Below are 25341 nucleotides of genomic sequence, written 5' to 3'. Positions count from 1 at the left end.
GGGTCAAGGCAAAGTACAACGTGTGATTTAGTACTCCATAGTATAGTTAGTACCATAGTGGCGGTTTTGTGTGCGTGTGTGTTTGTGAGTCTTTATGTTTTTTCCGGCTGCTCGGCAGTGAGTCACAAAGCCCATTTTTAACAAGGGTCTGTCTCACAGTGCATATGGTTGTCATTAAGGAGCAGCGCAGCCGGCCGTTTGATCTTGGCATCTGACTAGAGACGAGGCAAGTTTTTTTGTCCTAAAATTTCCTTTGAAATGCCACTCACCCTAGCCCTGAACACCATCCTGAATGGTGTCTGCGTGGGTTCTGCTATTCATCTGGGTGTTTCCTCATGGCTGTTGCGCTGTAATCACTTTAGCCCTGTATGTTACAATGTGGGAATTAACAACAAGCAAATTGGGTTCGTCGGAATTGGAAAATTGGAATTGGAAAAGAAGTTTAGCGGAGTTTGAGGGAAGAGGAGTCTGTAGGGCAGGGGGATTATAGTACTGGTTAAAGCTGCAGGGTGGGTCCCACTCGACCTGCGTTGGGGGCGGGTCGTGTGGAGAGGGCAACGTCAGGGAATCTCTGCACATAATGGCAGCTCTTTGGGGGCGGGGGGGTTAACATCCCCAGTCAGTCATGACAGCATGACCTTCCTTTATTTTATTTATTTTTTTTATACCATGAACCACTCTCAAAAGCTGTTATGGGCCAGTGATCCCTGTCTTTTATTCCCATAGTGATCATTCACTTTTGGAAGCCTCCGTCGGCAGCTTTTGCTGGCTTTTGTAAATGTCTTACATGGGTCAATGACAATTTTGTGTCCGAATCAATTACCATTCAAATAAACAACATATGTATATGCAGCCATGTTTCAGACTGAAAAAGCCTACGAGGCTTTATTTGCGGTTGTCAAATGAACAAATGATGTCCAATCGAAAAAACAAAATCTTTCACTTATGAGAATCAACAGAATACCATTTTTTTACTAAATAAAAAAAACTAGAATCCGACCCGTATCCACATCACAAGCTACAGTACACTACGCACTAACTGCAATCAGGTTTGTGGAGGCATTCCTCCAGTCTAGTGCTTTATAAATCCCTTTTGAAGATTTTTGAATATTGAGCTAGGATCAATGGCTGAGGGACTTGGTAATCAGATTAAATATGTCAGACAGATTTTTATAGGCAAAACCAAACTGAAACGTGGCTGTGGCTGGTCATGGCTGAGCTCACAGCGAAACATGACTGTAGACTTTTGTGTTTAGTTGGCATTAGCGTCAAACAATGCCACATTGATTTGCACCCTAACAAGGATTGTGCGCTGGGGAGCCTCCACCGATCCTTGGAACCGTTACTGAAGTGACTAATCCACGTTCAGACAAAGGCGCTTGTGTAATTAACAGCCACAATAATTCTCTCTGGCAAGACGAATCATGGAATACTGCTGTCATATGTGTTAGTAAAGGTGACCCCAGTTCTGCTTGATTAAATAAAACTTCTTTTATTGTTTTAGACTGGAGAATGGGAAATCCAGCTGGTCAACCCACATGACACAAAAAATGAAAGGGAGAGTATGTGGGCATAATATTGAAAGATAGGGTTCTAGAGATACAGTTTAAACCATAATACCTGGACAGTGCAATGGCAAATAAAACCCCATGCTCCGACTTATAGCTTTCCCTCGGCAGTTGTGTGAAGCCTAGCATTAAAATGCAACAACAACAACAAAACATAAACCTCTTGAATCTTGAAAAAAAACATAAAAGTATAATTGCAGCTCAATTGTGAACATAAATATTGCAGAACAATATGTCCGGACAAGCTGGAGTCAAGCAGTGTTCCAGGGATGGAGTACCATCTGTCCTGCGGTGGGATGGCCGTCAACACCGCCCTCACTTTCCACCAGAGAGGCTGAGCTCAAGCAGTTGGAAGCCACATGTTTCTCAAAATGTCCTCTTCACCACATCGTCGACCCTGAGAGGTCTTCGCTTTTCACGCAGTGTTTTTAGCAGCCTCGATTGTTGAAAACGAGGAGTTTTGTGCCACTGGTGAGGTGTTTTTTGGGGATGTTAGACCCAATTTAACCGTAATGCTGTAGCTGTTTTTTTTTTTCGTTTTTTTTTACTGATTCCTAGCTTCTATACTAGTAGTCACCTTGATGGTATTTTGATTTGTTTAATTATAACATTGAGACCTTGGGCATCACACTCTCATTTGTGCATTTTAAGTATAGTAGAAGCTCTTGTAAAGTGTAGTTTCTCAGAATTTTTTTTTAACATGTTCAAAATTTAATTTTTCCATCATAACATAAAAACAGATAAAAACCTATAAATCATTAATACAAAGAGCTTATAAAGTAAAAATGAAAATCCAGAGATTGGGTGCTACCTTGAACCCCCATGAAATCATCTCCGTAAAATAGTCCTTTAACATATAGCTTACCCACTTGTTACTTTCGGTATTGTCTGCAATGGACACTGAGGTGTTTGTATGTGTCTCATATCTCACGTTGTCTCCTTCCTACAGATGACGGAAGGTCGTCAGTGCCAGGTCCACCTCCTTGACGACAGGAAGCTGGAGCTGCTGGTACAGGTACACGTGGCGGCTCTCTCACTCCTATTGCTCTTGCAACCTATTGTCATTGGATCTGTCGTCATCAGTTTTAACTGTCAGCGATGTGTCACAATCGTCACCAATAAGTGTTTTCTAATGTGCTTAGAATCAGTTTAGATAGTTCCTGAATGGTCGATATGATTTCATGTTATCTATTTATTTTATTAATTATTATTTTATTATATTTTTTGTATTTTTATTTATTATTATTTTTATTTTCCTTTTTTCTATTTTCTTTATTTTTTTTCATATTTTTAACGATTGTTCATTTATTTAAATGTTATCAATTGTATTTAGTTTATACACTTTTTCTTTTCTTTGGTTAGTAATATTACTGTTATTATTATGTATTTGTCATGTGTCAATCTGCCAGTAAATATTCAGTGAAACCCCTGCGTTTTGGTCTTAATTTTCCAGCCCAAGCTCTTGTCTCGTGACCTGTTGGACTTGGTGTCATCTCATTTCAACCTGAAGGAGAAAGAGTACTTTGGGTTGTGCTTCGTAGATGACATGTAAGAGAATTTCCAATCTGTCATTTCACATCAGTAACCATAACTAATGTGAAGATAAAATTTGCCTAATAAGGGATACGCGAGATGGAGAGTTGTGGCAGATTTATTTCATTCGGTTTTATTAAAAAACAGTTGGTAATTACTTAGGTGTTACATGCTGGATTTTCTTAAAATGTTTTATTTATGTCAACAGCACTGGGCTTGGAGGAGATGAGGAAGGAAAATAATGTTGATGTGTTTCAAAATGACTCTTGACCCTCCGTAGCGCTCAGAATAACTGGCTCCAGTTGGATCGCAGAGTCCTCGATCATGACTTCTCCAAGAAGACCGGACCTTTGGAGCTCAAATTTTTGGTCAGGTGAGTGTTTGTTGCAATGGAAAAAATAAAAAAATAAATAAAAACAAGTAATGTGTAAAAAATAAATAGAGGTGACATGGATGGGGATTAGAGGGTAGGCAGGTCATGTCCAGCAGGAGGCAGCCATGGACCATGGTTCTCCACCCCCCTTTAGAGGACGCCTGCATGCTCGCACATATCGTCGCATGTGACGATATTCTAGCGCCGAGGCGCTGCACCGGCACGGGATGCTTTCAAGGGAAGTTGTGTGAGCAGAAATGAACTCTTCCCAGGTTCTACATCGAAAAGATCACGTTCTTGAAAGACAACGCCACGGTGGAGCTCTTCTTTTTGAACGCCAAGTCTTCCGTGTTTAAGGTAAGTTGATTTAGACGTCTCCATAATGGTGTGTGTGTGTGTGTGTGTGTGTGTGTGTGTGTGTGTGTGATTGTCAGTATCAAATCTGGGTTTTTTTCTTTTCATCCACTTGAAACTATAAGGCAATGCGGTTCGATAATCATTTGGATGGGTAATTGGATAGAGCTGTCTGGAGGGCATGGGGACAGAGGACGATGGAAGAAGATTGCAACATGCGCTGTTCTATTGCAGTCTATAGGATATGTGTGGATGTGCATTTGTTTGGAATATCACGCTCTTATATTCTCATTTATTCTCACGTGAAATACAATAAACGTGCCCTTGTAGTGTTTTCCTTGAAGAAAAAAAAAAAAATCAAACATTTTTATTCAAATAGAATTTGAATTAAAATATTTTGTTAATATATGAAAAAAAAGTTATTATTCATTTATTTTATAGTCATCTTAATTGATCCGAAGAACGAAGTAAATTTCATTTTAAACGTTGTGTTTTGTATTTGTGTGTTGGTTTGTTGGTTTATTCATCTCATAGTTATCCTAATTTCTCGAGGAACAGCCCATTTAGTGACGAGCATTATTCACAATTATGACCCAACCTGAGCGAGCTCCAGTGACGGCACAGCTTTGTGGAGTGTTTTCGCGGGGCGGACTCGTCGCCACGGGAGACGTGACGGTCCTTGAACCTGCTCTCGGACTGTACCATTTCGCTAGAGGGGCGCAGTAAAGTTGGCGCAAATAAAGTTCGACTGGGGTTTGGTTTCACTCTCTCTCTCGCGGCGTAGGGTTGTTTCTCTCCGTATTTTTTTTTAAATAAAAATGACAATAAATCGGACCCATTTTCGTGTAATAAGCTTTTTTTTTTTTAAATGGAATTGAGTTAGCGTGTAAGTGGTCCGGCCGGTAACGGCGGGGCGAGGTACGGGGGGTGAGGAGGGTCCCTCTTAAGTCAAGTCAAGTGTTTCCAACGGACCCACCGTGTCATTCTCCTCAAGGTTTCCTTCTTTTTGTCTTTTAAGGAAAGCGTCGAGGTTGAGAGCGCAACTGTCTTCAAGTTAGCCGCGTTGGCGTTGCAAGTGAGTACATGACGAGACTGTTCATCTGGAGGCGGAATTTGGGATCTTGCTCTGAATCAAGTCGGTGCGCGCAAGCACGCGCCTGCGTTTGGGAAAAAAACAAAAAGGAAAAGTTGTCAGTTGGACAGTTTGGTCCATCTTTAGTGTGTGTGTTGGGCGGTAGACCTCAGTTTATCGTTTAATGTGCCTAACACACAGAGGACCTATAAACATACTGTCGAGGCAATATTATAGAGTTTCTAAAATGAGGTGGATCAACGTTTTAATGTGTTGGGTTTTACTGTGTTTGCTGACTGCACTACTTTTCTGTTTGTTTTCGTTGTAAGGAGGCCAAAGGAGAATACACCAGGTAAGCAGCGCGTGCATTTTAATGCTATGAAATGCTTTTAAATATTAAATCTGTGCAAATATTTAAAAAAACAAAACAAAAAAAAAGAAGAGAGTCCTGCAGAATCTGTCTCGGGCCAAATGCATTTTCATGTACAAGTAATTGCTGTACAGATAATTAGCGTAAAAAGGCTTAACTGTCGACACAAAGAAAAATAAACAGAATGGTGCTCACCATGTATTTGTAAAGCAAAGATCTGGCCAAACTTGAACAACGTATGGGTATGTTTTTACTTAGCACCACCTTGCAGTATTTATTGTTACACCAATGTTGTTGTTACACTAATCTCTGTCGCAATGTAGCTGAATGTTATTCTCCCTTGTAAGTCGCTTTGGATAAAAGCGTCTGCTAAATGACTAAATGTAAATGTAATGTTAGGTGGTGTTTTTGCTTCCATATCCAGACAGGGAGGTCTAGAGTCTGTTTTGCTGTAGTGTACTGTATGATTGACGGCTGGGTTCTCGGTTATGTTCAACTTAACAGTCTCAAATTTGTGTTTTACTCTGGACTTCCCTTGAGTTAATCATTGCCTGAAGGCCTTTTTTTTTTCTCTCGATTGACATTGAACCGAACCCTTGCTGGCTCTGCCATCCGTCCGCTGCCATTGCCTGAATCAACAAATGTTGTGTTTCCTTCTCCAGCTATGTTCACTGTTCATTCAGATGTGAGGTTTTTTTTTTGGTTTTTTTTTTGCTGCTGTTCTATTTTTGTTTGAACACTACAGTGAGATGAGTACCCATAAAGTCGCGTTATTAGAAGAAGAATCTTTATTCGTCACATGACACACCACACTACAATAACCCATGCATATATATAAATACGCATGCACACACACATGCACATGCTTTTTGGGTGGTGGCCAGTGAAATGTGGCCTCTGCATTTCTCCCATCATGGCTTGCCCTTCCTCCCGGGGGGGCAGCCAGGAGCAGTGCGCAGCATTCATCGACACGCCCGGGGACCTGGTACCAGGTGTCAATCGCTGGTCAGATGATGGTGATGTGTGCATGTTTTGGTGGGGGTCCTTACTGATGTTAGGTGGAGGAAACCCCATGTGAGCACAGGGAGAACATGCAAACTCCACAAGAAAGACTCCTATTTGGGAGATAACCCACTGGACCACGGTGCCAACAGTGCCCCAGGCTCCAACGGGTTATTATCTTTATTATTATCTTCCATGTCCTGAATGTTTTAATGTCACATACCTTGGGAAGCGGCACCAAGTAATGTTTAGGACACCTGCTCACGGAGTCATTGGCTTCTGCCCACATCTCATTTCCTATAAACCCTGGTGGAAATTAAAATGCTGGCTCAGACCAGGTCTGTGCATGTGTGTATGTGTCTGAGTAATGCACACAAAAAGGGAATGCCGGGGTGGGATGATTAATTGATTGATTGATTTCTTAAAACAAGAACGTGTGTGTGTGTGTGTGTGTGTGTGTGTGTGTGTGTGTGTGTGTTGTGTTGTGTTCAGGGGCACTGTTGGGAGTTTGAGTAGGAGACATCCAGGAATCATTAATCAAATTGCTAATGGAGATATTTATTTTGTCAGTAGAGGCCTTGTCCTGTGAGGTTTGACCTGTAGATAATCTCCCCCCAGCCGTAGCAATGAAGGGCATTGGCTGCGATCAGTAAACATTAGTCTTTCTGAGTGAGCAGGGTGTGTTTGTGCCCCTAAAGGCCCCTGGCCATTATGTGAAACACAAAGATTTCTGCTCTGTAAGGAGTTGAAATGGTTGAAATGCTCACAGTGATATGGAATGCTGAAATTGCAGTTTGAAACCTCGTCAGAGTGCAGTGTTTTACTTGCTCTCACTCTCTGAAAGAGGCTGCCTCAGTGTGTGTGTGTGTGTGTGTGTGTGTGTGTGTGTGTGTGTGTGTGTGTGTGTGTGTGTGTGTGTGTGTGTGTGTGTGTGTGTGTGTGTGTGTGTGTGTGTGTGTGTGTGTGTGTGTGTGTGTGTGTGTTATATTTTTGACTGGGTGATACTGACAAAATCAAATATCACAACATTATTTGACAAATACCTCTATCGATAATTCAACAACATTTTGGTGATGACTACTGTTGGTTGCATAAGATATTTACTCACAAGCGCAATAATCATTATTAATGTGGATATTATAACCAAGCAGGTAGAGGAATTCATGAGAACAACCAGTACAGTCTATGAAGTTCAGAAAATTGCATTACTTTACTGTATTGACATTTAACTATATCACAATATTACGATAACCAAAATCCCAGAAGATATCGAGTCTCATGTCACAATATTGATGTTAGTACCTCTTCACTCTGAAAAAGACTGCAGTGTAAAATGCTGTCCGTGTAAATTAGTTCCAACCTATTAGGTGGAGATACACTTAAAAAGACGCGATAACAAAATATGTTAGAACCAACAGAGAAGCACAAACTCGACAGCGAGAGGAGTTGGCAGTGGTTTTGCTTTACAGAAAGATGAAAACAAGAAAACACTTTGAAATCAAACTCAATTTCATTTACTGACAGTACCCATATTTCCTCAAATAGTCACCGGGGCTTTCATTTACCTCAACTGCTGTCTGGGTGCCGTGCTCCTCAAAATAAATACATCTAAAATAAATTAGCATTTTTCTTTTTTTCGGAGACACAGGAACAGCCGGGATCCATAGTGGACCAGAGATCACTCTCTCTTCAGTATATAATGCACTGTCCTGATCCAAGGCGGAACGTCCCTTGGTTTAAAATATTAATTAATAATATATAAGTAGAAACTAATGAAAACAGTAGATCTATATAAACAGAGTGAAACCAGCACAGGAACCACACGGAAGGCACAGTGCAAACGGACCAAAAATAACGGCACTATCCCCCTTAAAAAAATGTTTATTACGGTCTTTATTTATTGGAATTTACAGTTCATTTAATGCTTTTTAAACACATGTTCAAACTAGGGATGTTAAAATGTGCCCACTAAACGACTGACTATCTCCATGTTCTCTGTGTCAACAGTAAAATAAAAAAATGTTTTTTTTTTTTGTAATGGCCTGTTCAAAACATTCTACAAACTTTACTGTTTACCAAAATAGCCTATTCAAAATGTTCAAAACAAAATAGAAAAAACGAAATGTACTGTTTTCAAATGGGAGTGGGAGCTAGTGTGCACCTGTACCGCTGCCGTGGTGTACGCTGCAGGAATTTCATTTTCTCGCTTTGTGTGTTTGAAAATGGCAACTTTACATAAGATTCACAGAGCCACACGAAACGCGGCGCCGCGATGAAAGTGATAAAAGATCCCATGAATCGGAATGAAAGATCCTCTGGCTAAAAGGAAAGGGCTCTGGATTTCTCCTCCATGAACAGGGTGCCGGGCTACAACTCCCACAACTCATGATTGCTTTTGATAGCAATCTATCCCTTAATGTCAGAATTTACTAAATAAAGACAAATCTTTGCTTTTGGTAGGTGAAAACTGACATCAGGAACAAGACTGCAAGGAGAGCAGGATGAAGGTGAAAGAGGATGAATCATGCACAGTCTGTTCATGATGTGCTATTGTTTCGCAAAGGCCATTGGTTGCACAGCTTATTTTTATGCAACAAATCAGCTAAGTCATCCTCTTCTTGTGATCACTTTGTTTTCTTGACTATGTATTCAAGTCTTGAATATACAGAGCGAACAATAATTTGAATGCACATATACATTTCAGACTGCCTGCTGCGCCATCTGAAGCCGACCGCGGCAATATGCCATCTCCTGCCAAAGTCTGTTTAAGGCTTTTTCAGTGTGTACCACCAGGCCCCAAAAAAATTCTAGGGGAAACACCGACTTGTATTCGTGTCTTACATGTGGAATGTCTCATTTCATTTTACAACGCTTTATTGGTTTCCTTTATCCATCCCTATGGAAACGGAAGACCAGTGCAGCATATGCATTTCCTCTAAAACAGCAGAGGTGAAAGGTCATGGTGCAGAGGGATAAGTTGTGTAGGAGTCTGCGCCTGCTATCCTGACTTTACAAAGGATGAGACAGATAGGAAAGTACACTGTAAGCCACCCGACATCACTGTAGTGACAATAAAAGTGCTATAGTGCTCAGAACTAAACTTCCAAGGTAAAAATACTTTGTTTTAGGTTTGGGTAGGCATTCCCCTGACAAATGTTATCTCATTCCACACAGTACAAACTTGCTTTTAGATATACATTGTTGATGGTAACTTCAGCAATATTCCAAAAGTGCCACATATAAGCCACCACCACACCCCAGACAATTTTAGTCCTTTTGTTTCTGCTGGCAAGCACCTGTAGCCTGTACTTAGTGAACCATTCACACTGGCACAGGGATCCCACAAGCTCCCCTCATTGTACTCCCATGACAGCCACCACTCCTCAGCTCACTGGAATAGCTGACACATGAGTATTTTGCCTCCCACACTGGGTCTGCTGTGTTTTACCATGGTGGGCTGTGCTGTGCTGGGCTGGGGGGCACCAGTTGTAGGGAATCACCCCCATGCTACAGGGAGATAGCAGACCACGTAATGAATTCCAGATTGCTGACACGACAGTGTTGCTGCAGAGTAGATCACCTTGGTAACGCCGGGCCCCAGCGCCCCATAAAAATGTATGCCATCAAGCTCCCAGTAAAATGCCATGGCAGCAAAACCCAGTCAACCTAGGAGAGGTAGCAGCGGGGGGCGGGGGGCTGAGATTCAAGGGCCTTGGCATGCGGTGCAGCTCACCTTGTTTTTGTTACTTTTTTTTTTTTTATTTCAACCTGCATTCTGTCTGGTAAGCTTGTTCTCATAACTGGATCATTATGGACCTGGATGTAAGATTCCATTACTCTTAAGGACATTAAGTGGAGCAGTTAACCTACATGAATGTCGCGTTAAGGTCAAATGGAAGATGGCCAATAGGATTTTATTTTATCATTTTATGCTGTGTGTGTGTGTGTTTTTTTTTATTTATGCTCCGCTGCTACAGTTAAAGTGACCCTAAGTAGTGCAATAGTTTCTATTGGATCATATATTGGTCCAGCCGACAAGGTTTTATTCCTCGCTGTAACACAATAGAAGTAGAATAGTACCTTTCAACACAGGCACAGTCTGCCAAGTGCTTCTCAATGGGGTTTTTGATTCTGAATGGCCTCCAGTGGACCTGCCTGCCAAGCCATAGCCCTCTTTGTTTGGGAGTAATTGTAGACCTAGACACCCCCCCCCCCATTCCAGCATTCACACATACAGTATACACACACCCATAAATTTACACAAATAGTTCACTTTGACAGTGACAACCACAGTATGTCTGCAGATATCCCATTCTATCGCTGTGCTCATTAGATCAAATTTGGACTTGGGCTCGCACCTAGCAGTCCTGGACGGGAAAGACCTGTGGTGAGGTTTCTGTTTATTCTATAGGTTATAGGTAAACAAATGCGGTATATCTTATGTACATAAGATAACATTTAACCTTATAACCTTATGAAGGCATGAAGGCTCTTCTCAAAACATCTTCCTAAACCTTTTTTCAAAGTGCCTATGAAGCGCCCATATATTCGTTCATCTAAATTGACTTTGGCAAGACATGAGTGAAGCATGTACCTTGTCTTGGCAAGCACCACCAGTCTCATAGATAAGAGAGCTGGAAAGGGGGGAAAATCCTTACGCTGCTCCCTTTCCTTTGGTTTCTTAATGTGAGTTATTGCTGTCTTGCGTTGGGACTAAGAAATTCAAAACACACTGTGAAAGCCAGGGCACAGAGAGGCAGAGCTCTCCAAAATGCCATAGCATTTTAACTGAGTTTCACCTGAAACATGTAACGTTACGATTTTGCACACTGTTGAGGTAAGGCATAACATTTTTCCGAAAACTTAAAGGGAACCTATTATGCAAAACTCACTTTTTCAGTGCTTGTGCACCAACATTTGGATCTCTGATGGGCCTACTAACACACAAACTGTGAAATAAGACAACTGAGTCAGTTATTTGTGAGTTGTCTGTTTTAGAAAACATCTCTGAAACGAGCTGTTCAGCTTTGCTGCCCTAATATACGTCATTGCAGTAATATACGTCACTTGAGTAGAATTACAACCGCCCCATCTGAGTAACCTTTTTAAAAGAAAGAGGAATTAATACCAACTGTCTATGACAAAACTGCAGACGAGGGAAATAAGTTTGTAGTATAAGTAAGTATTTGCTGTGTGTTTCTTTCCGTGTATGTGTGTGTGTCCACAGTAGGTTGACTATACTGTAGGCTGCAACACGTGATCTGCTCCGCGTTTCTCCAAACAAAACCAAAGATGTATTTCTTTTATTTTATTTTCCGATGTTTCTGTTATTGAATGAAACAAAAAAGCCCCAAGGCCCACCATATCCCGCAGTGCCCCAAGCTCCACGCTACTCTGAATGCTGCGTGAAAGTCGAAACAAACTTTTAAATTAGGCCTTGCAGATTTAATGAGTGACGATTCAGCAACTGGATTGCTTATTTCTCGCCGCAAATTTGTTCAGAAACAGATTTTGGTGGACTGATAAGGTGAAATCAGTGAAGGTTTACAGACTTAATTCAACAGAACCTGGAGTAAAGCTGAAACCCAATTGGCTCCTAGAACTCAGGCCCTCGGGAGGGTGGCCCCTCCTAGAGCGTCAAGAACATGATGGATTTAGAGGCATGTTTAGAATGGCTAGCATGCATAATCTCTGTTTTTTCAGCAACAACCTCAAAGACATGTTTTTGGGACCTCAGAGACCTATATTTACTTGTGTGGAAAAGGAGCATAGTAGGTCCTCTTTCAATGAATGCACCACAGTCATAACTGCTTTTTAGAAAGTTAACTAATGTAAATGACTTTACCAATGGTGTTTTTATGTTTCCTCACCAGTGCTGAGACGGCCAGATCAGACCTGAAGCAGCTCCCACTTCTGCCCACTAGAGTGCTGAGGGAGCATCCATCTCTGTCTTACTGGTAAGATACAGAAATAACAAATGGAGGGACTTTGGAAACCACAACATACGCTGGTAAGGTGGTGGGTGGGGTGTGGTTTGGGGTTTTGCTAATCCTTGAGGATTACACAGTCCCCATAGATACCCCCACAGTTCAGCCAATAGCAGCATGACTGACTGCCCGACAAACCGCCCGTTAAGTGGCCTCTGCGGTCAGTAACACCTGGTTGCACAAGGCAATTATTTCTCCTAAGGAGGGCTAGGAGATGGCGTGGTGTGGCTGCCTGAGTGTTTTGTCTCAGACGGGAAGACTAATTAACACCCGGGCTTTGTTAATTTCATTTGCCTGTTAGAGACAGCACAAGGAAAGTGCTGATAGAGGCGTTGCCAGCCACCCTCTGCCTAAAGTACATTGACCCTGTCTCTTCAATCCACTCCATTTGTCGTCAACATGTCTCGAAGGGTTGGGTACAGTTCACATTTGAACCAATACTGGTACTGATACCCGGAATTTGGTACCGGTACCCAACGGTACCTTTTTCGTTACTTTACTCTCTGTAATAACAACAATGTAATTCTGTTGTAAAAAAATAAGTCTAAACTTCTGAATTTCAACATTGCAGTTTATTTAGAACATTTTACGATTTGTATTTTTACAAGTGTTATGAACAATATTAAAAATGCTAAGCTAAAGTTAAATGCTAATGCTAAGCTAACATCAGCCAAGACGATTTTAAAAAAGCCAAGTTACCTGCAACAACAACTTATCCAACTAGCTAATTAATTACCTGGACAAAAGTTACCTGAAGTTGCATCTCGATGCCTCCCTTCATGTTTCGTCTGCTTCGGCACTGGCTGCAGGCATGTTAACGGTATCAAAAGCTGCCACGGAGGCCTTGGCTTTCAGGCTATCAAATACGGTACACTTTTTTTGAAATATTTGGTGTTTTTCCAGGTCTTTCTCAGGTTAGATGTGTTGCCATGGCCAGCTTTGCATTTGGCATCACAAATATTGCAGAGAGCGTTGTCTGCGTCAAGTTTTGAAAAGTGTAACTAAACTCAGACCTGCCAACATGCACGGATTTTGTGTACCAATTATGCAATCGTTAGTCAAAATACTGAGGTACAAAATAAGGCTGAAACTTAAAAAAAAAAAAAAAAGTAAATACCCAAAAAATGTATGCTATCGTTTTGTATCGATTAATTGCGTCATATATATCATTTTAATTTAATGACGCAATCAATCAATACAAACCAATAGTGTACATTTATTGGGTATTTAAACTACACCCGTCGGAGTGGACCAGATGCTATGAGCTGTGGTTCTGTAAGCCCTCCCGCTCCTCTCACTCAACATCTGCTGATATGCAGTGCACTGAGCAGTACTTAATTATCCACTGACGCATAACGCTGCATTGCTGAGCTAAAATGGGAAGTGGGAGAGTTATAATAAAGCACAAAAAAATGTGACCATAATGTTAACATATAAAATGTGAGATGCACCGATCGATTAGCCGGTGACCAGAATTGCTCGTCTTTCAAGCAGCCGATCAGTGTCATATATTTTCAGATTCTGTGCCGGTCAAATTGACAGTCCAATACTGTGCTTTTGTACTGTACTTGAATGCTCCAATACTCAAACCCGATGCAACGTAGTGTAACGTTGTTGACGCTCAAAAAGAGTGCGAAAGAAAGAAAATGTCAGCTGTTTGGAGGTGCAGGTACTCCTCACTTAAGGACCTACCTGTTTAACAACTGTTCGGTCTTACGACCAGCTCTCCAACCAGTCTGTATTGTATGCTGTGTACAATACTGCTGCGCGCATACTGTGTGCTTGGCGTCAAGCATCTCATCGCGCATCACCGTTCCCAGTCTCAAACTAGTTCCCGCAGTCTGTCAGTATTCACTACACTAGCGTTCGCAACCACCACGTCCACGTACCGTGAAATAACACAGTGTGGCAGTTTCGCCACCACACGCTACCCAAGTGGCATTTTTAGCGACCTGCTGCACAGACACAGAAGACGCGGGGTTGTAAACACAAGTTTATTGTAGAGAGTGGGCTAGCTGGTATTAGCCCAGGGGATAGAACATGTCATGACACGGGCTCCTATCCTGAGTGTGTGTGGGAATGGGGGTTTTAACCTGTTGCTCGTTAGCCCAACCAACGAGTAACCGGTATGGAGCCACCCTGATCCCAATCACCTAGATCCAACCACACCTAGGTCAGATCCAGCCACACCTAGGTCAGGTATGGCTGTTCACCACACCATCCCCCACACAACACACGGGTCCTCGCTTATCTACCAATCAGCTTAATGCCCTGGAAGATTAGATCAATTATTTATTTATCGCCTGACAATATTCTAACATTGTGCAGACTCCATATCTATCACTGTCACAGCGGAGCTCTGATCATGATGAAAAGTTTGACTCTTCTTTGAGCCTCGGTTCTTGACGAGTCACTCAGTAAAACAAGTTGTTTGATTTGATTCACTTGTTTAACCGCAAAGTGAGCGAAGGAGGACTTCCAGTGAAGGAAAGTGGAAGAGTCAGCCATTTATTGGCAAAGTACCATATAAATATAACAGAATGCAGCGGTAGTCCGTCTGTGCAGCTTTCCAATTGCGTGATCAGAACACGGGATCTATTTGTCATCGACGTATAGCAGATCAGAAATTGGAATCTGCAGGTCAGATTTCTGACATGTAACTTGGCCTGTTAAGATGTTTTTGATTGAAATAGCTTTTGATTTCAGTAAATATCACCTCCTAATGCTGCACATTCAACAAATGGCCATTTTCAGTTCTTTACAACCTATAAAATGCTTTGAAACTCTGTTGTGCGTAATAATTTGGAACAGTGCATTTTGAGTTTTTTATTTTTGAAAAACATACTGTTATCATTGGGAGGTTTGTTCAATAACATTTGAATTATACCCTAACGGTTGATGACGTGAAAATTATACTGACTGTCATTTGCATCAACTACTTGGGAAAATCAGAGAAAAATATAATTTGCATAATAATTTGGAACGCAGTATATATAGTTAGCCATAGTAGCTCACATATGATGTGATTAGCCTTGTTACGAGACGGCTACAGTGTGAATTACTGATGGAGTAATTTAACTGCAGTAACTCAAACACCACGAAGACTCCCTGTTACCTACTTCTGGTACTTAAAATATTTTACCAAGGTTGGCAGGTCTGCAAACCTGGGACCGCTTTCGGCTCACCATTGCCCTGACTGTGTTGAGCAAGCTGTAGGGGTGATGTAATCTTGTCCTTGTCGTAGTCTCGCTCACGTAGTCTTGCTTTCTTCTCCTTCTCTCTACTCTCTCACCCAGATGCGCTCTCAGGTACTGAAATTTGGTGACAATTGATTTTACGTGAAACTGTATTCGGTAGTCCCGATGTAATTCAGTTGGTACCCTTACAAGTACCGAGTTCGGTACCCAACAGTAATCATTGTCATCGTAGCACCAAATAAACTACACCATAATTCAAATCAATAGCCTGTTTCTAACAGTAGATTTATTGTTTGTGTCTGTCAGTCGCTGTGTCTGACCCAGTCTGTCCGCCACCCAGGCAGCAGTGAGTCTGCAGTCCCAGTGACCCTGTTCAAATGGGACGGTTACAGAAGGGGAGAGAAATGAGTGCTATCGGCGGGCCAGGAGGCCAGACTGAATTTTCTGCATGAGCAGACAGAATGGGGTTCGGGAGGAACAGCCGTCCCACAGAGCTTCTCATTGTTGGGGTATGCAGCACCTGATGGATTAGTCATTCAAATGTTTGATTTCTCCCTCACAGCGAGGACAGAGTGATCGACCATTACAAGAAGCTGACGGGGCTGAGCAGAGGACAAGCCATCGTGCAGTAAGTTAAAATCAAATCGCTTCATTGGGGTGGGGGGGGTTCTTAGAACATTTGACTATGTTTTGTACCTTAATGTTAGTCCACATAACCCACTGCCACACACTTTTACTTATATCTTAAGTTGTTGTGTGGCAAACAAAGATTATCCATTCTCCACTCACTTCTATCGTAAGAGTTATGAATGTATCAATAAATACTAGGCTACCAATTGACCATTTGCCAAATTATGGCAAGTCCCGCCTCTCTTAGTTACTTTAGAAATCCCTCCAAATAACATTGCCTTCCAGACACTCTGGATAGGATGTGTTGGTATTACTGTACAAGTCCCCCAACAACACCTTTTGCCTAGTATTGTGACTTATCAACTCAGTGTCGGAGCAGTTTTTTCAGAGGAAATGGTATATAGCTACAGTTTGCTAAGCCTAGATCGCTATGTTGCGCTTTTTCAAACACGGAATTATTATTACAGGGCCTTTCTATTGAGCCAAACCAACCAACTACGCATTGAATCGTGACCGTACAACATTTGATTTGGAGCAAAAAAGAATGTGGAAAACGGGAAAAAAATGCAAGGGTACAAGCCTGTCCATAATTATTTTAAGAGTGAAGGAATTACTTATCCCATAACAGGGCTCGACAGTAAAGGTTGCCCTCAGCAACAAGATTGAGTCAATTGGCAACCATTTTGTGGCCTCTGGTTTCCCCCTTTGGCAACATAAAAAAGAGGGAAGCAAACAGCAAAACATCCACCACAAAATGAATAAATCTGTTGCATTAGTGATATTTAAATATTGCTCTTACAGCCTGAACCAGAACGCTGCACATGCATTGGTGCTTTTACTCATGTGCGTACCGGTGTGCACAGGTACCTGTTTTAGAGAGAATGGCAAAGCAAATTAAGTTGTTTGACTGTGGGGTTAAGTTTTACTTACCCGTCAACATCACAAACAAATGTGCAAATTGATTAAACTAACAAAGAACCAGAGAAACCTGAACGAAAAACAAAAAGTAAATTTGTGAATTCTTGGGAGGCCAATCTGATTTGATGCGACTGACAAGCTACAGGAGGGATCACGCATGCAGGAGGTAATGTTTGCTCTATTAACTTATTATAGGCTAATTTACAGTAACACGTCAGAGATGAAACTCCTATCTTAGTATGTAATATAGTAGGGCTGTACCCAACTTAGGATTTTGTCATTCGAATGGGATTTGACTGTTCAATACGAAGATTTGATTATTACTTCCTCTTTTTAAGTTCAGCACCACACTTAACTTGCGGCAACCAATTTTTTTATTTTTTATTTTTAATTGTCCAAGAGAGCGAGGCCATCTGCGATTAAGTTACTAGTGGACTCGTGCTCCGATATTAGAACTAAGACGCGGACATTGCTCTAGTCTCTGTTTGAAAAGTGCTCCAAAGCAGGAACCATTGCTGCGTGTTGGAATTGATGCGTTCATGGGAACTAAGAAAAAATTCGGCTGCCACTGCAAGTATATTTCAGACCTGTGGTAAACACTGGCGGTGTATGGCAATTAGGGCTGAACGATTAATCAAATTTAAATTGACATCGCAATTTGACAAAATGCAATTTTCAAATCGCAAAGCCTGTGACTCAAAAATAAAAAATAAATAAGTGTACTTAATGTTATACAATCTAAGCAATAGGGCTGTCCAGGGCCGGCTCTTTGGCGAGATAGGCGGCTGCCTTGTGGGCCATCCTAGGGGAAGGGGGAGGCGCAGAGAGGAAGTGATCGGACACATTTTGCGCACCTGTCGATTGCGCACCAGCAATTGGGTTCTCGCGATTGCTCGGAACACCTGTAGAGGCCTCTTGCATAAAAATCTGTCTGTCTTGTTTTGTTTTTTTACCTTTGTTTTTTTCATGACCATATAGCTGTCCCTGGGCAAATGAAGCGGCGCTCCGTTTATGTGGACGTAAACATTTCTGCTGATACACTACACATATTTTCAAATGTTAATTTTCAGATTCGAACAATTTCAAGGCTTGAAGTTAAATCAATGAGTCAATATTATGCTATTATTGAAGGTTTTTCTTTTTACAATTCAATAGTTAATTAAAGATGTGTTATTCATCTTAATTCAGCATCAAATAATCTAATTTCATCAGAAGACGTAGGCCTTGCCTACTGGAAAGAGCAGTTTATGTTGACTGTATCGCTTTTTTGTGTTGGTCATACTATAAAATTATTTATTGCTTCCGTTTAGTGAATAATAGCGAAGATAAGGAACTTGAAAAAAATTGCATACTAAATGGCAATATTGGTCTAAAAAATTACAATTTGATTATTTTTCCAAATATTTCAGCCCTAATGGCGACTTTGGGTAGCTCTCTCTTTTTTCACCATACATGTGTTTGCATCCCTGTACAGTTAACTTAAATTCACCTTAAAACTAAAATGAGGTGTGATTTATTTATTTATTTATTTATTTGTTTGTTTGTTTAAAAAAAAAAAATGTAAAACTAGGCAGGAAAAAAAATAAATAAACTAACTGAAACAATATTGTGTACTTGCAAACCAAACCATGATAAAATTTAAATATACAAGAAATGTCTTAAGTTTTTAGTCTTTGTCAATTTGGTCATATGTGTCAACATATTGCCTTTACAATACAATAACGAGTTCTTATCTTTGTGGACAGACAGCATTTATAATGAGCATGTCTCAGACCTCATCTGGTTGAGAGCTTCTTTCAAATGGAAAGATGCAAATTCAAATTTACCATTGTTAACAATGAGGGGACAAAAAGGATTGTTGAGATATTGTCTGTGTGGTGAACATATACTGTTCATGAGCATATACTCAGCCTGGGTCTCTCTTACGCCAAGGCTGAGTGTGATCAAGCCAAGTTTGACTAGAGGGTTAAACACAGTGTTATCACAGCTCTTGTCTGCCTTGACTTGTGTTTCTTCCCCTCTGAAGATTCAAATTCTTTAAAGTATCAGATAAACACAAACTACAAAGAATTTTGTTTGGTTACTGTAATAAAGCTTTTAAACATTCTTTTACGTCACATTTTCATTATTAAGCTGACCTATATTTTGCAAAGTATCTTGATTACTAAAAATATAAGGTGACTAAAAATGAAAACCATATTTTCAGTTTCGGCAACCAAAAGCTGATGCCTGGTTGCCAGCCTGGGGACCACTTTTGAAAGTTAGTTTGGGCCCTGCATTGCGAATGATACCTTTCCAACTTCCGACCTAATGATAGTTTAGCTTCAACTTGAATTTAACCTTTGTCATTATTATAGTGTTTATATTGTTAATAATAGTGTTAGAGCAATTTATTGTAGTGTGTGTCTGTGTGTGTGTGTGTGTGTGTGTGTGTGTGTGTGTGTGTGTGTGTGTGTGTGTGTGTGTGTGTGTGTGTGTGTGTGTGTGTGTGTGTGTGTGTGTGTGTGTGTGTGTGGTGTATCAGTTCGGTGGGAGCAGTAACTCACTAGCCAACAGTGATGTTTGCGGTAAACATTTCCATGATAACAGCGAGCTCCACCGATCAGAGAATCGATCAGAGAATAAAACATGTTTTTATTAAAACAAGGTTGATATCATACGCTGTGGCTTCTACAAGAGCATACAGTATACTATGGTTTCACAATCTTATAGCTTGTCGTAAGTCTACCTTGGATGGTTACAACATAATGGCTAATAATCAAAATCCTCAATGGAGAATGGGATCCCAGAATAAGAATTGGATTTTTAACTTTGGAAACGCACTGTTGAAGAATGAAGTAGCAGCAGGCTAGCTTTCAACCAATCAATTGTTTCTTATTCTCTTCTCTTAAAAAGAGAAAATTGTTTTCCAGTAATTCTTTAAGCCACTCCTAAATGCTTTTGTTGGTTATTGTTGATTTTTAGTCAGTCTGTGTATGGCTTATGCCATTCCAGAAAGAGTTATTAATTAGGACAGGCACTTAAAAGGTATGCAGTCAGACAACCAAGAGTGGGGCGGGGGTCTGTGTTTTTCTCTAACTCAAAGCAATCCTGTGTCATTTACGCACACATGATTTGTGCCATTGAGTTGGACAATGTACCCTCCTTCCCTCTGTCATGGCCCTGAAACAAATAGATCGGTAGGCCACTGTAAACCACTGTAGCTTCTGAAGCTTAAATCCTACTCTATCCAGTATCCACTGTGCGACTGACAGTGGATACTGGATAGAGTTTAGAGTACACTCTATAGTGTGTAGCTGTTGCGATCCCCCTGCTAACCACTTTCCTTCTCTCGAAAGGTATCTGGCCCTCGTGGAATCCCTGCCAACATATGGAGTCCATTATTATCCTGTGAAGGTAGGGGCAGAACCCTGGGTCATACAGTAGCTTGACCTCGTAACACTCTTCTTTCAACATGCCGTCTTTTACCTCTCCGCCTCTCAACTAACTCGCCAACCTCCACCAATTTAATGTCCACTAATGAACTGTTGCCATTTGAAAGTTTCCCATGTCCTGACTTCGACTAAATTATTCAATTTAATGCTATTTTTATTTTCTTATAGTGGAAATACTGAGTTCATGGTCATCTTCTACTTTAAGAAAATTTCCTTTCCTCTTCTTGAAGTTCAGATCTTTTATTTTTGGCTCACTGACATTGAATAGATCAACTTATTTGGTTTCAAACTTTGGCAGAATGATTAAGTTCTTGATAAAAATCTATTTTCAATAGCCAATTCCATACTAAGCATTAAAATGCTTAAATATAGGAATGCTTAGGTCTTCTTTGATGTTTTTTTAACACGGGAATGTAAAAAATAGTTTATTAATATTTAGTTTATATATTTAAGAACAGTTTTTTACCGCTTTACAGTAGTTAAGGTTTGACCGCCTGGCTCTTCTCAGCCATCCATACACTCATACACTTTCCCTTACCAGAACTCATTAAATCTGAGTGTCTGCAGAGATCAAAAGACGGTGTTAAAATGACTCAGCCTCACTTTTTTTTTTTACCCTCCTTAAATGTATTTGATCTCTCCTTTGTTTTTCTTTTGCTGTGAGCCTAATGGGGTAATTGCTTTGGAAAAGGCTCCCTAACCCCTTCACTATAAAGCTACCTTCTAATGTGTGTGTGTGTGTGTGTGTGTGTGTGTGTGTGTGTGTGTGTGTGTGTGTGTGTGTGTGTGTGTGTGTGTGTGTGTGTGTGTGTGTGTGTGTGTGTGTGTGTGTGTGTGTGTGTGTGTGTGTGTGTGTGTGTGTGTGTTTTTCTTCTATGCAGGATAAGCAGGGGATACCGTGGTGGCTTGGAGTCAGCTACAAAGGCATCAGCCAGTACGACCTGCAGGACAAACTCAAGCCCCGAAAGGTAGGTCACTTTCCCCGTACAGAATCTGAATCACTGCTGCTTTGTAGTTCAGGAACTTTCCTTTGTTTAACAAATGTTTTGTTAATGAAGTTATGATGTATATTTTAATTTTTTGTTTGTTTCTAAGTGTCTTTACACAGGAAATAAAAATTCTGAGTCACATACTCACTCATCTTCACCATGGGCCTTAGCTGGTTAATACTCCTCTAGACTGTGACTGTGGTGGTATTTAAAAAAAATTGACAAATTGGAGGGTAGAGGGAAGAGATTGGAAAATTGGGTGTTCGAGATGACAGAATCGAGATTATAGTTTCAATCAAATACAATACTTTGATAGCAGTAGTGGAATGAATAGCCGTGATAATTTAAAAAAAATAAGCTGGAAAGGCACAGCACTGGTGACTTCTGCTCAACTCCCTTGCCCCATCTATTCTGGCATTATCATGGCATGTGTGAAAAGGCGCAAGATGGAAATTTTCTAGAATGTATCTGCATGTGTGAATAGTGATACTCACTAGAGTTTATTAATAATCCTGGTAATTTACCGGGAACTATGTGTGGAAGGGCTCAAAACAGCTCTGAGCTGAGAGGTTTGAGAGGGAGAGAGAGTGGCTCTTCCCCTCCGCCCCCTCTCTCTCGCTCCGCTCCCACAATCAATTTTGTCTCTGAACTGCACTTAAACGGTACACTGTTTCAGTGCTGGGGGGGTAAAAAAAAAATAGCCTGACATTAATGTCAACGGGCTCTCGATGGAGTCCATTGCCGATTGACAATATAACTATGATTCTACCAAAGCCAATGTGTTACTTTAGATAATACTGAGTCATATTGTCTTGAGCCTCTCTCATTGCTGGCCTCCTATCTGTTCCACATTGTGGCATTGTTGACAAAACTGGGTGTGCAGTAACGCTGAATACCAAGCCATTAATGAGCAAGGCCCACTACAATTAAAACCCGCCACAGAGCCTCTCGCTCTGACCCTCCCCCACAGAAGGTTTAATTATGGCACTCTGTTGGGGAGCAGTGCTCCAGCTCCAGAGGCTGATATGCCTCATAAGGCAAGGCAGATGAAATGGTAGAAGTGGTGTCAGCCAACACATCAACACTGTTCCTCTTTCAATAACACTTCAGTATATATAACGCCTCACAACAGTTCCCTCCAAGGGCTAGCGTCAGCCATTTTTTCTTGACCATTGTTTGTGGTTCCTGTCTTGCTGTTTTGCACTGGTTCCTAGAGAGGACATCTTGGCCAGTATTGATGGAGCTTCCTGTCCTGGCCGGCGGTCTTTTGTACTCAGCTCCTGGCCCCTCCTCCGCCAGCACAGCTCCTCTCTGCGTGCTGCACTCATTATGCAAATCTGTGTGTGTGTGTGTGTGTGTGTGTGTGTGTCTGTGTCTGTGTCTGTGTCTGTGTCTGTGTCTGTGTCTGTGTCTGTGTCTGTGTCTGTGTCTGTCTGTCTGTCTGTCTGTCTGTCTGTCTGTCTGTCTGTCTGTCTTGGAGGCTATACAATCTTAGCAAGCAATAAAACACCATCACCTCCATAGTGGGGAGGGATAGTCAGGCTTTGAGCCAGGGGTTGAGCAGTGCTCCAGTGGTGTCAGGATCGATTGGGTGCATCATTAGGGAAAACCTCTGTCTCCTTTTTTTTTTTTTTTTTTTTTTTTTTTATAACTTTCCCGCTCATCTTCTGTTTCATCCATTGTCACTATAGCCAAAATAGCTTTTCTGTGCCCCTTTTCTTCTCCTATGTAATTCTTTTCTTATTTTTTTCTTCCAGAGGTTGTCCACTTTGCTGTTTTCCTCTTGTTACATTCACATTTTTTCAGAATGTTGTTCACGCTTTGCATCTTACTTTTGAACCGTTTCATACGTATTTTTGTTAAAGCTTCAGTGAAGCGTGACTTCACACTCACTATCTCTCTTTCTCTCTCTCTCTCTCTCTCTCCCTCTTTCTCTGAGTTGACATTTACTGAAAGCAGCTCCCATAATCAAAACCTCTCTTCTTCCGCTGCATGCATGTCAGTTTCATCACTGCTTAAAGAATGGTGCCGGAACTCCAAAAGCTTGGCCTATCCTGTGGCGTTTAAGAGGTGTATTCTAAATACCCTGTAATTTTCATTATCTACATATGCAGAGTCCATAAAAGCGATGGGAATGGACAATGTATTGTGGTGGCCTGAGAGGGAAGAAATAAAGTGACGCCTAGAATTCTATCCATAGATAAAGTTAATCAGTTCATACAGGAACAGAAAGTGATCATTTAACTACTACCTCTCAGCTGTACTGAACAACTGTGTTTCAGGTATGGTGCCAAGAACAGAAACAGGCATCCAAGATTTTTTTCAGGCTTCAGGCTTTTTCTGCTGTACGTTTTTTGTAAAAATAACAGATATGTGGCTCATTTTAGTTTTGACCTGCAAACAAGTCAAAATACGAGCATGTGAGTCATGTGACTCACCATCAGTGAAGTCAGTGACTTCTGCTCAGTGTGGAAATGAACACACAGCTGCAGCCAACCGGCATTTGTGTGTTTGTGTGTATCATGGTAAGAGAGAAGGGTGGGGCAGGCGCATACAGGCGCTTGAGGCAAAAGTCAGGAGACATTTTTATCTCATGGTGATTCCACTTTGCTGAACTCCCGTGGGGGGTCGTTTTGGTTGTGTGTTGGGACTAGATCTGAACATTATGAGCCCATCTGAAGCCGCAGGCATTTTTGCCGCACGTCCACCCTAAACTTCCAAAGTGGAGTTTAGGGTGGAAACAAGGATGGTGGGGAGGTTCTCCATATTCAACCGAGATATGTTTTGTGACCAGTTAAGCCAATATGTTATGTGGACTTGTTTAGGAAGGAAGAGTGATACTAAATTCTTAAGGAAGCGTAATACTAAACCTATGTTGTTTCACACAGGTGAAGTTTACGAGCTTGCTTAATTTCTCCTGTCATTTCCTCCTCAAGAAAGTTTAAGCACTGTAGTGCTTTTCTTTTAGGTGTATTGCATCCCTGACATATTTTTGGAATGTCTTCATCGGCTGCCTCGCTGGCTCTGATGAATGTCTGATGAATGTCCGCAGATGTTTAGCTTCTATCAACAGATAAATTACCCAGTGAAGTGACATTTACACATTATCTCTCATTACAATGTGAATGACTCTAAGTGGCCGCAGGTGTGAATTGGAGTGGGACGCCCACACACAATAGCCGTGGGCTTGTGGGAAGCGTAGTTCCTGCTGGTTTCAATTGTCCATTAATGCCGTGCTCCCTGAGTGCCTTTGAAATTGATCACAAATGCAGCAACAACCAAAGCATCGCATCTGCACACTGTGCCAAGCGCCGCATCTCAAACACAATGCTGGCTCACTAGAGGCGATCTATTATCGCTCTCGGCATCAACCAAGTTCAAGCGTTGTCGTATACAGGGTCCTTAAAAGTTGGGCTCACCCAAGTCACTTTAAAGGGGGACCTATTAAGCTCCATTTAAACAAGTAAATATATAATATATTGGTCTCTGGGGTCCCCAAAACATGTTTTTGAAGTTTTTTTCTGAAAATACCACTCAGATTATGCATTTTAGCCATTTCACATGCCTCTAACGCAGTTTGGGCAGGGCAGGGAGGTTGCTGGTCAGTATGCATGTGGGTGTGGAGAGATGGCCTGCTATAAATGATCAGACCCAAGTTGAAGATTCCTGACATGTTTTCAGTGGGAGTGGCGAAAGGGCCCGTGTTGACCCAATAAATTCCTTTTGTTTGTGTGGGATCCTTCAATGTGAAATACAGTGGAGAAAAAAGAAACAATGTAGTGAGAGAGTGAGTGTTTTATTTGCTGGACTTGGGACTGAGAGTAAATCCAAACGTACGCTGGATAGGCGAGGACTAGGACTTGTTCAACAGGTTCGAATGAAAAGGAAGTCACTACTACAACAAGCGCTTTACC

At 41.3% G+C, this 25341-nt stretch overlaps 1 protein-coding gene across 3 annotated transcripts in view; it reads left to right on the top strand.

Annotated features, from left to right (window-relative positions):
• frmd4ba (FERM domain containing 4Ba) overlaps window positions 1–25341 on the top strand; it is a 50325-nt gene that overhangs the window by 16387 nt on the left and 8597 nt on the right. For all 3 annotated transcript variants that reach the window (XM_080000947.1, XM_080000948.1, XM_080000946.1), the window contains exons 2-11: window positions 2518–2583; window positions 3022–3116; window positions 3382–3474; window positions 3747–3831; window positions 4847–4903; window positions 5230–5252; window positions 12146–12229; window positions 16019–16084; window positions 20343–20400; window positions 21320–21406. In XM_080000947.1, coding sequence (XP_079857073.1) covers window positions 2518–2583; window positions 3022–3116; window positions 3382–3474; window positions 3747–3831; window positions 4847–4903; window positions 5230–5252; window positions 12146–12229; window positions 16019–16084; window positions 20343–20400; window positions 21320–21406 — 714 coding nt within the window. The remainder of the gene's footprint in view (window positions 1–2517; window positions 2584–3021; window positions 3117–3381; window positions 3475–3746; window positions 3832–4846; window positions 4904–5229; window positions 5253–12145; window positions 12230–16018; window positions 16085–20342; window positions 20401–21319; window positions 21407–25341) is intronic.

The sequence above is a fragment of the Zeus faber genome (genome assembly GCF_960531495.2).
Source record: "Zeus faber genome assembly, chromosome: 5".
Lineage (NCBI taxonomy): Eukaryota > Metazoa > Chordata > Actinopteri > Zeiformes > Zeidae > Zeus > Zeus faber.
Note: the sequence above shows the minus strand (reverse complement) of the source record. Positions and strands in the feature narration are given on the sequence as shown.